We start from the raw sequence: 14,409 nt of genomic DNA on the forward strand, positions 1-14,409 counted from the left end.
TAAAGGTGTAACAGGGAAGGGGATACTGCGTCTCACCATCCGGTGTCCCACTTCTTCTCCCCAAAGACCCCTCACCCAGGTGATTCTCCCGCACTGGTCCACTCCCAGGAACTCGATCCAAAAACAATGGCCGTGTCCTGGCCATCTGGATGACAGATCCTCATGGACTAGTGGGTGAAATATCTTCTGGTTTCTCACAATAGATCAATGCAAATGTAAAATAAAATGATGCAGTCTGTATAGATGTACACTGTGAGAGCCGTTGGGGAAGAGTGCGTGTTGCAAGTGAGGGCTAGCATTTCAGCCTATGAGCTCTGCTGTTAGCTGTAGATAGAGAGGTGCATTGTGAGAGCCATGTGGGTGCCTTGGCACTTGGAGAGCAATGCTTGATTCAAGTCAAGGATAGAGATGCAGTGTGAGTGCTCTGTAGTTAAGTGTAGATAAAGATGCATTGTGAGAGTCATGTGGGGGCCTTAGCATTTTGAGACCAGTGCTTGATGCAAATCATGGGTAGTGTTGCAGCCTATGCGCTATCTTGTTAGGTGCAGACAGAGAGGTGCATTGTGAGAGCCATGTGGGTGCCTTAGCATTCAGGGAACAGTACTTGATGCATGTCAGGATTGCATTGCGGTGTGAATGCTATCTTGTTAGGTGCAGACAGAGAGCTGCATTGTGAGAGCCATGTGGGTGCCTTAGCATTCAGCGAACAGTACTTGATGCATGTCAGGATTGCATTGCGGTGTGAATGCTATCTTGTTAGGTGCAGACAGAGAGGTGCATTGTGAGAGCCATGTGGGTGCCTTAGCATTCAGGGAACAGTACTTGATGCATGTCAGGATTGCATTGCGGTGTGAATGCTATCTTGTTAGGTGCAGACAGAGAGCTGCATTGTGAGAGCCATGTGGGTGCCTTAGCATTCAGGGAACAGTACTTGATGCATGTCAGGATTATTGCGGTGTGAATGCTATCTTGTTAGGTGCAGACAGAGAGGTGCATTGTGAGAGCCATGTGGGTGCCTTAGCATTCAGGGAACAGTACTTGATGCATGTCAGGATTGCATTGCGGTGTGAATTCTATCTTGTTAGGTGCAGACAGAGAGGTGCATTGTGAGAGCCATGTGGGTGCCTTAGCATTCAGGGAACAGTACTTGATGCATGTCAGGATTGCATTGCGGTGTGAATGCTATCTTGTTAGGTGCAGACAGAGAGGTGCATTGTGAGAGCCATGTGGGTGCCTTAGCATTCAGGGAACAGTACTTGATGCATGTCAGGATTGCATTGCGGTGTGAATGCTATCTTGTTAGGTGCAGACAGAGAGGTGCATTGTGAGAGCCATGTGGGTGCCTTAGCATTCAGGGAACAGTACTTGATGCATGTCAGGATTGCATTGCGGTGTGAATGCTATCTTGTTAGGTGCAGACAGAGAGGTGCATTGTGAGAGCCATGTGGTTGTCTAAGCATTTTGAGAGCAGTGCTTAGAACAAGTCAGGGGTAGCGTTGCAGTGGGAGTTCTCTGTGGTTAGGTGTAGATAGAGGTGCATTGTGAGAGCCATGTGGTTGTCTTAGAATTTTGTGTCAGTGCTTGATACACACGCATTGTAAAATTGTATTGTGGTTTGAACAGCCATTAGGTGTTTTGTTTGCTGCTCCAAATGTAAACCCCGTCTTAGAAGACATGAGGTCAAATGGGACCCGAACTAGAAGTATCAACTGCAAACCGGTGAAACAGCTGATGGGACCTTTCGATAGGAATGTCTAAATGTGCCCACCATGTACAAAAATGTCACAAAGCCTGTTACTGATGGATGATATCCTGGAGAGTCTCCATTGTCCAGTGAATGGCTAGCCCAGATTGATCCCTTTAGCTCCAGGACTACACAGAGGTCACCTGAAATCTTTGGGACCCGGAATATATTTGAGTATGCTCATTTCCTCCCTCTGAAGGCCTGGAAAGTGCATGACCTAGCAGACGACATCATTCTGAAGCAGCTCTCTGATGATCCTGGATAAGGACTCTTTATTTTGAGGATGTTGGAGCTGGGCGACAGCAAAGTCTCGGTTGTAGGAGGTGCAAATTGAAATTCAATTGCATAGCCACTTTTGATGACCTGGCGTAATCACTGATCTGAAGTTGACTGACACCAGAGTTCTGAAAGATATTGTAGCCGTCTTCCTACCGGGTGCTCTTTCCCTGCACAGGCATGGTCAGTGCCTCTGTTCTTTTTGGAAATAGGAAGGGACCTTGGGACCCAGTAGGGAAGAAGCCAGCCAGGTTGGTACATGACTTCTACCTCAACTAATGTGGTTGGAATCCTTTCCATGAAGAGCTACATAGCAGTTTCCTACCAGATGAGCCTTGTTTTTCTAGACTCCTTAAGGCCCCCATGTTTCTTCTCTTTGAAGCCTTTAAGGAACCATTCCTTCAGCTGCCCTAAGGGCAACCTCTTTTTGCAAAGATGTTGTGTACCATTCTTGTAGATGGATGTTGCAATGAATTGACATCCCTGCTCCCATTGCCAGCACAGAATAGTAAACCCCATGAAAGGCATTGTCTGACAGTGGCTCTGCCTGGGGCTGCGTCAATTCTAATAGGGTTGAATATGCTGTATGATTGTTGACTGTCTCCTCCTATGTAATGGCCCTGAGACACAAATGGGCTCTGGAATAACACTTTTTCCGGGAAGGCTTCACTGTCTTATGCACTGAATCCCTTGATGTTAACTCCTCAGCTCTCATTGATGCAGAAGGATGGCCTCTAAGGAATCTACCTGGATCGAATTGGTACGAGTGTCCTGCAGCCCAACCGAAGGGAGCAGTACCTGAACAACAATAGCCTTCGGTGTCTTTCCATTCCCGTAACATCATACCCCTTGCTGTTCAGATCAAGAGGAAGCTATAGTGATAAGAATGATGGAACTGCCATTATCATTACCTCTCATTAACTCACCACAGCATCCTAGGTCCTCCACGATTCGTCCATTACTTACTACATTTGCTACCCCTTTCCCCACAGCTCCCTTGCACATTGATTCGTGGCTCGGAAAGTAAATCAGGCAGGATGCCTTCCCCCAAGGGGATAGAATGCTGAAATGTTTCTCCTCTTTTCTATCCCTAAATCAATTGACAGATGTGGTGATTATGCTTATGAAAACGTGCTTGGCTGGCTGTCCCTTGGTAGATGCTGTTGTGCCAGTTGCTCTCTGCATGCCAATGCTGCTGTACTCCTGGCTCTGTCTATCAGACAATGAACATGCTTCGCATGCAATGGCTGCCCTGCCCTGGCCACAGCATTTTCGATCCTGGCAGCTGGAACTAGAAATATGTTTGCTTGACTACATTACCAGTAACCTGAATATACCCGTGACCGGATTTTAAAAAGGAGTCCAAACCTTTTGGTTTTGTCAATTCTTTTTTTCAAATGCACGGTAAACATTTAAAAAATGCTCTTTTGTTTGAACAAACTCCGAAAAGTGGGTGTGAGAATGCAGTGTGAGTGAAAGTGAGAAGGTGCATGGGTGAGTAATTGAAGGGTGAATGGGTATGCATGTGATTATGAATATCTGGGTGGGTGGGTGCATGTGTAGAGGATGCAGTGTGAGAGAAGGGCTATGGATAAGTGATTGGTGAGCTAATGGGTATGAATGGGTTTGTGTGTGAATGTTCTGGGTGGGTGTTCTTGTGGATAATGCAATGTGAATGTTCTGGCATGTTGATGCAGTCAGTCTAGCCACTTCTTACTGTGACATGACATTTTTTACTGGCCTGCTAATATAGAGCAATAATATGTGTTCTTGCGTTTCTAGACTGGCATATATATTGGAGCCAGTTTGGACATGTTTTCTTATTATGGCATTGCATTTTTAAGGGCAAAGCCAACAAGATTATGTTATGTGGGGCTACTGGCATACTGGCAGAGCCAGCTTGGACATCTTTTCTTATAGTATCATTACTGGCAATAAAGCAAACATGACTTATATGGGCAGCCACCATGGACCACACACAACCTCTAGTGAGGAATGTGGGCTTGTGCCAGGCCTCGGCTCATTATGTTGGCTCAGTCTTCATGTGGCCTCCTGGAGCCAAAGGGGAGGAAACGAATGAGGGTCTCTCTCGCTGAGGTCCTTTCGACACTCAATATGTGAGATCTGTCTAACACATGAAAAGGCTTCACAAAACATCCAACACCTGTAAATATATGTAACCTGCTACAATCTATTATTTTTATTTGCATAGCCCAACAGGTGATGACTGAAGACTTGCTTGGTTCTGGCTCAGATTCTAAGGTTTGAATTTATTGATACGCCTTCTTTCATTTCATGCAACAGCCACATGTCTTTGGCTCTGCACGTCTGCTTACATTCACAGTAATTTGGTAATATGGGCCTATACAGACGTATATTAACGCTTCATATGATGATCCATTCTTTTATGAACTATATAGCAAATTACAGTGATCTTGTAACCATATTTTCTTAGTGTATTGAGGAACAATGCTATGTGATGCCACTTCCTGTTTTGTCAAGGGTGAAAGGTTGTGTGCCATCACCTCCCGTGATGTCAATTGGGGGTGGTGTCAAATTACATCACTTCCCGGGATGTCATCATAGGTCAAGGGTTGTGTGATGTCACTTCCGCTACCCCTTGCAGTTTGGTGATATGGCATCCCAGAGTCACTAGGTTCCCAAAAGTGGGATATTGGGGGCTATATCTCTCAGGAGTACCTGAATCTATTGTTAGGTGATTTAACTTTGTTAAACAGCCTTTGGGATGCCGTTGGTGCGGGTCCAACCATGTTAGGATTTGGCGTGTCATGCCGGCAAGAAGGGCAATGAGTCAGTTCGAAGCGGAGCTCCCTGCGCTTCAAAGGCAGAGGTCAAGCTATGCAGTTCAGTGAGCCCACCAGGATGGTGGAAAGGTTGAGCCAGTTCGATTCGATAGTTACCGCTGGGTCGAGTCATTGAGTGACACAAGGCTTTCAGTGGTTCGAGTTGAGGACCAGTGAGTTTCAATGCTGTAATTTTTGTGGTTTGATGCTGTTTGAAGTCATCCACAGCAGCGCACTGGTGCTCAAACAGGTGACATGCTCTGCTGGTACAATGTGCCGTTGAGCCAGTTCGATGAATGCAAAACAACAGTTCAAAGAAGCACTAAATGCACCACTGCAGGTTCTGGTGGGGTGAAGGCATTTAACTGTAGTTTGATAGGTTCGCAAGGACAGTTCAATGTGTACAATGCAGGAATCCAGCTGTTTAGCTTCTTCTGGGGCGGTGAGACTCTATGCAGAGGCTCAGGGTTAAGATTGCTCCTTTTAATAAGGACTCCCACCCAGGGGTGGCTAGCTGGAATCTGCAGGAATCCTCCATCTCCAGTGAGGAGTCTGGGTGCGAATGCAGCTGGCAGAGATTGCAGGTCTTGGTCCAACAGTAGGTCACCCCCAATGTGTGCTGGGGGATGGGATGGGTAGGGAGTAAAGCTTGCCTCTAGCTTGGAGCACCTGCCTTGACCTCTGGCCAACAGCATTGGAATACTGCTTTCCAATCAGGGTCCAAACACATGTTTTTTTTATTTAAGATCCCAAGATAAATCAACGAAGGAGTGGGAGACCCCTTCCTTATAAAGGCAAATGACCACCCAGTAATTGGTAAAAGCAAGTGTGCTTTAAGGGGTCCAATTCCTGTTAAGGTAACAAGTGACTTTTTCCTTCTTAGCTAATATTCAAAGTGCTTCCTACTGCAGAAGGTGTAGGGGACAGGAATGAAAGAGAAGCCCACACAAGGCCAAGAGGGAGGCACCCCTCTGCTCTGTCCTACTGTTCTATCCCGTCCCTTTGTACGGCTGCAGCATAAAAGGAGGCAACATCTCATTCCTTCACACACCCACAGACACAGGATGAAACACATTTCTTTCTCTAGGTCTCCAAGCTCTGGAATAAGAGCCTCAATACAGCCGATCATCCTGTACACATACCTGGAGACCTTATTTCCCACCTACCACAAGATCTAGAACTTCATGTCTTCTCAAAGCACTTCTGAAGTTGATGCAGACAGCGAGTACCATAAGAGCCCATTAGTAGCAGACTATGTTTCACCAGGCTACTGTAAATCCAACTAAATGTGATCTCATTCTTACTCTTCCATAGAACCTTGGCCTCGAGGCATGGAGAAGGTCAACCACACCATGCAGTCGGGATTTATTCTGCTGGGACTGACCACTCTCCCTGAGTTGCAGCTTACAGTCTTTGTGGCTTTTTTCCTCCTCTACATTTTCACCTTGCTTGGAAACAGTGTGTTAATTTGTCTGGCATGGTTGGACCCTCGCCTGCACACTCCTATGTATTATTTTGTTTGTCACCTGTCGCTGATGGACATCTGCTACTCCTCCATTACTCTCCCAAGATTGGTAACAAGTTCCCTCTCTGGGGAGAGGTCACCAATCTCCTTCATTGCGTGCTTCTTGCAGATGCAGCTAGTTCTCTCATTCTCCCTCATTGAGGCATTCATGCTGGCTATCATGGCCCTTGATCGCTATGTCGCCATCTGCAGCCCTTTGCGATACGCAGTCCAGATGAACGAGCACACATGCCATCGTCTGGCTGCAGGTTCGTGGATCTGCGGGTCGATCCCATGTGTCGTGCACACCTCCTTGACATGGGACTTGCCTTTCTGCAGCCCTCGTGAAATGAATCAGTTCTTCTGCAACATAGAACAGTTACTGCAGCTGGCCTGCACGGATACCTCCATGAACAGGACTGTGCTTTTCATCCACGGCGGGCTGGCCGCCTTCATCTGCACCGCCTTGATCCTCTGCTCGTATTTCAACATCATTGCGACGGTTGTGAGAACGCCTGCTGAAAAAGGTCATCGGAAGGCCTTCTCCACCTGTGCCTCCCACCTTACTGCTGTGTTCCTTTTTTACGGATCTGGCCTCTTGACCAACCTGATGCCATCCTCCAGGTTTTCAGCAGAGACTCACAAGCTTGTCTCTATTTTTTATGTGGCCCTAACACCAGCATTGAATCCAATAATCTACAGCCTGAGGAATCTGGAGGTCAAGCGGGCACTGCAAAGAGTCATAAGAAAAATTCAGGAATAGAATCTTTATCCCAAAAATTCCCCCAAAACCCCAAAACAGTGTCTTGATTTCAATAATTGAATTAATGTGTTCACATGTTGTGTTGCAAAAGAGAGATCAAGGTTTTTGTGGACTACAACAATCTGCACACAGGACTTAACCAAATGGGCCAGATGAAAAGTAGGTGGGCCTCAATCTAAGTGTGGCGGTCTGGAAATAAGGGTGCCAGTCGCATCGTCCGAGCACCCTTACCGGGCTGCCACCATCCAACTATGCCTTCTTGACCCGTTGCCACCGTCAGGTCTAACCTGCCGGGCACAACAGCCCGGGATGGCAGAGTTTTCACAGAAGATCCACTACCGTAACCACGGTGCCAGTACTTCCGTGAACCCATTCCCGTGGAGCTCTATGGGACTCCACGGGAATGACATCTTCCTGAATCCGCCGCCTGATATCCCGGGCCGCTGGGGCTTGTAATGTCCCTGTGGTACCGGGAGATCAGGCGGCGGACTTGGAATTACGAGGACAGCCGCAACCTGCTGGTATCACTAGTGGGTTATCGCCGTCCTCGTAATGAGGGCCAATGTCATTCAATGTGTTGAAACTGTGGAGCTGATACATAACCTTGCGTGTTTCAGGGAGGAGAATAAAGAGAATCAGAAATTAAATACATACAGCAAACGACTACGTCGGCTCTTAGCAGCATGCGCCAGAAAGTACTAATCTGCTGCACATACAGGTCGCGATTCACAAAGATGTGAACGGATGTGCAAATAAGTAAATGCCCTGAGCAACTCGGATCGGCTCCTGCTTCCTTATACCATATTCTAGAACGTCATCATGAAGCCTAATAAAAGTGAAGTCAATCTGGAGATGCCTGGCGCATCTCCAAGATCAGGCATCTCCAAGATGCTCACGTGCAAATGCCATTCACAAAGATTTTCTCGAGGACCTCTTAGACATGGTCTGGGGAGCCCCTGATTTGCTTTAGTTGTAAGGTTTGTAAATCAGAGAAAAGGACAAGAGAGGTCCACAGGCATTCCCTTATTTGCTGCCATGAGAATATGTGACAATCAGGCCCATGGGCAGGATTCGCCGGTATTGGCACTTGAGCAAGTTTAGAGATGGCTGTGAGCATTTCAGATATACACCTGCTTCCTTATACCTGATTCACGAAGCCGAAAAGGGAACAACATCTGGAGGTGTCACTTTCCAATGATTTTCAGGGGTTCAGTTCTGAAAACAGGTTACTGCGGCTAGGCTATTTTAACCGTGGTGTTTTGACCCCAGCCATTTTTGGTGATTTTTTTTATTGTAAATATATGTGTTGTGTGCTTGAGATGGGGATCGGGAGGTGGTGGGTGGCAGGTTGTGGTGGTGGGTTACATGGAGAGCTGGGGAGATCCCCCTTGTGAAGAAAAAAAAAATAATTGCCAAAAAGGACCAGGGTGAAAACACCACGTTTAAAATATCCACAGTGAAAATTGCAACGATTAAAACATGTAAAACCCTCTAAATAGAATGCAACAAAAGGGGCATATTCTCATAAAGGGGTGCAAGTACAAAAAGCGCAGCAGAAGACTTTTCTTTTACTTGCAGCACTTTAAAAAATGCACAGGTCACAAAAGTGACCTGTGAACGACTTGGCGGCAGTGCTAGATATGCCCGGACAGCCCCCTTACATAAATTAGTGCCACACTGAAAAGACAAATGCATGACAGTGATGCAAAATGATGACGTCATGCTTTGTGTATTCCTCTGCGCCTGTTGCCAATAGGCGCAGGGAAATGTGTCTTATTTCTGTGCATTTCAAACTCAATCTTGTTTGTCAATTCAGTATGCGCAATGCAATGTGCAGAACTTCTCCCTTATTTAGGTTGCGCACATAAAGATGCTCTTTGGAACTTTAGCACAGCTGTTTTTGGTGCAAGTGATGACATGTGCATGTGAATCTCATCACTTGTGCTAAAAGAAGTTTTCAGAATATGCCCAAAAATTGCATAGAGGTTGCCCTTTTTTAATTTGTGGCACTTTGAGAAATGTGCGTGTTACCTTAGTCTCAAAGGGTGGGGCTTGGCGGCAGGGTAAATGATGCATTGGCCAGCCTCCTTGCAGCCATTATCCAGACGCTAATATTTGACAGGCTCCCAGGACCTCCATGGAAGCTGTCAGCCCTTTTCACAGTGAAATGTTAAACATGAAGGAAAAAACACCTCTATCCCTATTTCAGGGATATGATTGCAAGTGGGGAGCAGAGGCTCAAACCACTGTTGCTCAACTTCAGACTTATCTTGTCCCACATTACACATCCCCTCTACCCGTTCCAAACAGGTGCATTAGGCTCTGTTTGATTTGGGTGGATTTGAAAGTGTACCCCGTTTCTGAATTTTGGAGGTACTTTGAAATGTGAAGAAATGTCCCGCTTTATCCCAGCTTTGTGTAACTGCGGACTGGGTGGGAAGTGCCATTCCGAGGCATGTTGTGAATGGAGGGCGCGCGTTTTATGGCAGAAATGAAGAGGATGCGCCAGCTTTTGAGAATCTAGGTCTTCATTTTTAGCTCAGGAGCAGTGGAGAACTTTACAGCAAGAGGGTGCCAGCGTTTTTCATAGTAGCGCAGTACTTTTTGTGGAAGGAGAGAGGTTTTTTTATTCGTCTGCAGGTATGGGTGAAAGATCGCTTGTGAATGTTCTCTTTGTGGGCTAGTTTTGACTCCAACCTTTTGTTAGTTTAGCTACATGAGGTGCAAGAGCCTCCAGAAGTGTGAAGTTTTGCGGTTGTTCATGAACTACCCCCCAAAAAAAGAATCGAAGAAGAAATGACCAAATTATTTGGGGCTGAATTACCAAAGATTTTGGGGGTCCTTTTGCACCTTTATTTAAAGAATTTTGCAGATGCCCGCCAGCAAACCTCTCCTACCTCCCCCTACCTGAAGTTATACACTCCCCCCTCCGCCATCTATTTAGTTTTTTAAATTGCAAAATGTTAGAAATAAATTGGACAAAAAAATGTGGTAATTTATTTCTCAATTTATTCTGATTCGTTTTTTTCTATGGATACCGAGTTTAGCTGCCGAGTATGTTGGTGCTCTTTTCAAGAATGCTTTGTAGGTGATACATGCAGTTTTTAATATGAACTGGTTTTGCGGGACAGCCAGAGAAGAGTGCACAGTGTTGGAGAGATACAGTTGAATTTGTGGCCACCGATAATGAGGCAGGTAGCATTGTGGTGGTCTGCCTTAAGCCATGCATTGTGTGCGGCTGGGAGCCCTGTAAGGAAGGTGTTTACCTCATCAATGTATTAAATCATGACGGCTTGGGCAACTGTGTGGAAGTCATGTGGTGAGGAAATGTTTGATTTTGCATAGTGTAGAGAGTGGTGGCCTCTGGTTTTGTGCCTTTTTCTGCTAAATGCTTTTAGATGGAAAGGCTACTGTCAACAAAACAGCCCAGGAATTTCGTTGAGTTTCACAGCTATAGGGTGAATCCTTCCAGGCACATGTCGTCCAGACATTATTGCGCACGTTGTTGTTTCTTAGGGGGAACGATTAGCATAAAATCCGTCTTCGGAGTGTTGTCTTCTAAGATTTGCTCAAGAGCATCTCAATTTTCACTATATGGGTTTTGTGGATCAGGGAGGAAGCAGCAAGAGCAAATCATGTGCGAATGGTTAACTGACGGAATTAGAAGAAATTAAAAAAAGGACATCGAGCATTAGGGACATACCAGCAAGAGAGTAACTGACACATGTCAGATATTGCAGGTGGTCAATGGGGCTGGTGGGGTGTGTTCCTCTTACACTGCTCACATCTGTCCATATCGCAGGGTACTTTTCATTGACATGCCTCTCACATCCACTCCTTAACTAACTGTGCCGGGTGTTTGGCTTTCTCCTTTTTGACTCTCTAAATGTGGTGGATGACATAGAGTCCCAAAAAGGCTTCCTATTTTTGATGCTAACACCATTTTCCCAAAACCCTTGACTTCTGCCGCGCACAGCTGGAATTGGAATGCCTGCCCCCCCTCAGAAATATGCAATTCTTAGTTTCTACATAATTTAATTCCACTTTCGCAGAGAGAATAATATCACATTTATCAATTTATTTTTGGTCCAGCGTATGCCCAAAAAATAACACCTCCAACTTAAAGGACTGAGATATTTCACAGGTAATTGATTCTTTAATCTTTTAAAACACATGCTGCTGGAATTTCTGTGAAGTAGGACATGGCAGAATCCATTGACGGCTTTTGCAAGATCCACTCCAGTGTGCCGATGAGCCATCTAAGGACGGTAAGAGGGAAGAAGTATTTAGTGCTGGATCCCCCTATTTCTGCAAGCATTTGCCAGTAAACCTTATCTGACAATTCTACTACTGCTCCCGTGTACACTTCCACAAGAGACGGATTCATGTTTCGGTCCAGCATGTGACAAGTAGCGCTATTTTTTGAGTATGAGTGATATTTGTTTGGAAAGCTTCTTCTCAGCTAGTTGCTGCTCATTGGCAACAGAAATGTGGCCATAGAATGTATTTTGAGTTCATGTATTTTTTGCAAAATGGTAAGGAAGAGTACAATCCATTTAGTCAAGTCTTTCTTCATTATGGAAATGGTGGAGTTATAATTCTGAGATTACAGTCTCCAGTGTTCACAAGAGGCTCTAAATACATACATAGAAACATGATTAGGGTCCCCACACTGGGGCTGGATGAGCATTGTGGTGGTGATGATCACTGTATTAATGTTTTTCACGTAACATAACATAACACAACATAACACAACACAAGGACTCCTAATATACCATAGGTTTATAAGCATAAACTCAGATTTCGTTACGTTTACTGGCATTAAGGTGCATAGTCACGAGCATACTGGAGTACATCCTATGCGACAGGGTCCCGGAAGAAAGTGAGCTGGTAGTACAGCAAGACTTGGACTTCATAGAACTTTTAAAGGTAAACCACATCAAAACTGTTCATTTAAGATCATCTGGATTTAGGTTCCAAGTCTGAATGTCAGCTGATAAATCTCACAAACCATTTTATTAAATTCATCTGCAACGCTCATCACGCTAATTCTCATGTCATTGTTGTCAATGTAAACATCTAGATGTGTCATATAGTCCTTTATGACTATATTCTGCACATAATTCATGGATTATTCAATTATATTGCTATGTGTAATGCTACAGTTTATTTTCTTTTTCTTTCTGACACCGATCACCTGCACGTTCCTGCAGTTACCGTCAACTTCAGAGAGATGGAATCTAAACAGACTTTCCTGCTGCATCACAAAAACTCAGTTCAAGACACTTGGCTCCATCCAGTGGAGCTCCTATGCCCAGCTTAGAAACCCCCAGGCACGAGATTGCAAGGTCCCTGGTAATTCTCCCACTCCTGGACACGTCGGAACCAAGTTTCGTATGCACTAGCAGCGAGAACAAAATCCCACATGTGAGGACAATAGGCGTCTTTCATTTAGGGCTAGTGTTAGGCTAAGAGTTTGCAGTAGCTCCTTGGGTCGAGTTAGGGGTCGAATGAGACAAAGCTAAGATTTGCGTTACGGCTGGGGTTGGTCCAGTAAGGATCCCACACACCATGGACCATCGGCGGAGGCCCCGGGTAGGCTTACACTGCGGGCTAATGGTGGACTTCTTTAAAAACGTGAGCACTAAATGGGGCGGGATGTTGACTGAAAGAATGCAGCTAGCTACAGAAATATGCAGAAATAAAGAAAAACACATCTCATTGCATGCCTTTAAAGAGCTTACTCTCCCTACCGGCAATGTTCCTGAACCTTCGCTTCCCAAACATTTTTAGAACCAAAAAAAACCTAGAAAAGATCTGACCTCCCTCACCGGGAATTGAACTCAAGACTGCCGTATAGGGGTGCTGACATTGACCACTAGGCTACCAGACTGCTGTCGAACAGAGCACACCCGAAAGGTGACATTTCAATTTCAGGCTGACAAGTGTGCTTTATTGTTCAGTTCGGGCTTTGCAGAGCCAGTGCTAGAATTCAATCCAAGTTCATGCTTTGCTTTGATTTTGAATTAATGGCCAAACCGGCCAATCCCTGAAAAAATACAGGTCTCAGAGGCTCTCGTTTCAGTACCAGCAGGGTAGCGTGGCCGAGCGGTCTAAGGCGCTGGATTTAGGCTCCAGTCTCTTTGGAGGCGTGGGTTCGAATCCCACCGCTGCCAATAGCTGTTTCTTTTTTATCTTCATGCCACGTGTACAGACAGGACAATTGGGAGCCAGGGAATGGCATGTGTTTATGAATTCTTGCTTTTCTGAACACCCAGACTGAAAGCACACATCTGACTCGTGTGCGTTTTCACCAAAAAAGGGTAAAGCATAAATCACTGTTCACTGAAAACGGACATGCGTTCACGATCCTGTCAATAAACACGTGCTTGGCAGGGCCACAAATCTGCCGACACGATGCCCTAATGAATGCACATCTCTTTGCCTTGGTAGTTGCTCCTTTTTGCAGCGCCTTTTCCTGCTGCATCACAAAAACTCAGTTCAAGACACTTGGCTCCATCCAGTGGAGCTCCTATGCCCAGCTTAGAAACCCCCAGGCACGAGATTGCAAGGTCCCTGGTAATTCTCCCACTCCTGGACACGTCGGAACCAAGTTTCGTATGCACTAGCAGCGAGAACAAAATCCCACATGTGAGGACAATAGGCGTCTTTCATTTAGGGCTAGTGTTAGGCTAAGAGTTTGCAGTAGCTCCTTGGGTCGAGTTAGGGGTCGAATGAGACAAAGCTAAGATTTGCGTTACGGCTGGGGTTGGTCCAGTAAGGATCCCACACACCATGGACCATCGGCGGAGGCCCCGGGTAGGCTTACACTGCGGGCTAATGGTGGACTTCTTTAAAAACGTGAGCACTAAATGGGGCGGGATGTTGACTGAAAGAATGCAGCTAGCTACAGAAATATGCAGAAATAAAGAAAAACACATCTCATTGCATGCCTTTAAAGAGCTTACTCTCCCTACCGGCAATGTTCCTGAACCTTCGCTTCCCAAACATTTTTAGAACCAAAAAAAACCTAGAAAAGATCTGACCTCCCTCACCGGGAATTGAACTCAAGACTGCTGGATGGAGGGGTGCTGACATTGACCACTAGGCTACCAGACTGCTGTCGAACAAAGCACACCCGAAAGGTGACATTTCAATTTCAGGCTGACAAGTGTGCTTTATTGTTCAGTTCGGGCTTTGCAGAGCCAGTGCTAGAATTCAATCCAAGTTCATGCTTTGCTTTGATTTTGAATTAATGGCCAAACCGGCCAATCCCTAAAAAAATACAGGTCTCAGAGGCACTCGTTTCAGTACCAGC

At 45.7% G+C, this 14,409-nt stretch overlaps 1 protein-coding gene and 1 non-coding gene across 2 annotated transcripts; both read left to right on the top strand.

The window, feature by feature from the left end:
• The first annotated feature begins 6,509 nt into the window (after positions 1–6,509).
• On the top strand, positions 6,510–7,091 carry LOC138580199 (olfactory receptor 10C1-like). Its single transcript, XM_069650587.1, has one exon. It carries the CDS (start codon positions 6,510–6,512, stop codon positions 7,089–7,091), a length of 582 nt encoding a protein of 193 aa, XP_069506688.1.
• Positions 7,092–13,185: 6,094 nt separating this feature from the next.
• TRNAL-UAG (transfer RNA leucine (anticodon UAG)) lies at positions 13,186–13,267 on the top strand. The gene has a single exon. It is a non-coding gene; the product is annotated as a tRNA-Leu (tRNA).
• Positions 13,268–14,409: the final 1,142 nt, after the last annotated feature.

This window comes from Ambystoma mexicanum, chromosome 1p, assembly GCF_040938575.1.
Source record: "Ambystoma mexicanum isolate Mex_15411 chromosome 1p, UKY_AmexF1_1, whole genome shotgun sequence".
NCBI lineage: Eukaryota > Metazoa > Chordata > Amphibia > Caudata > Ambystomatidae > Ambystoma > Ambystoma mexicanum.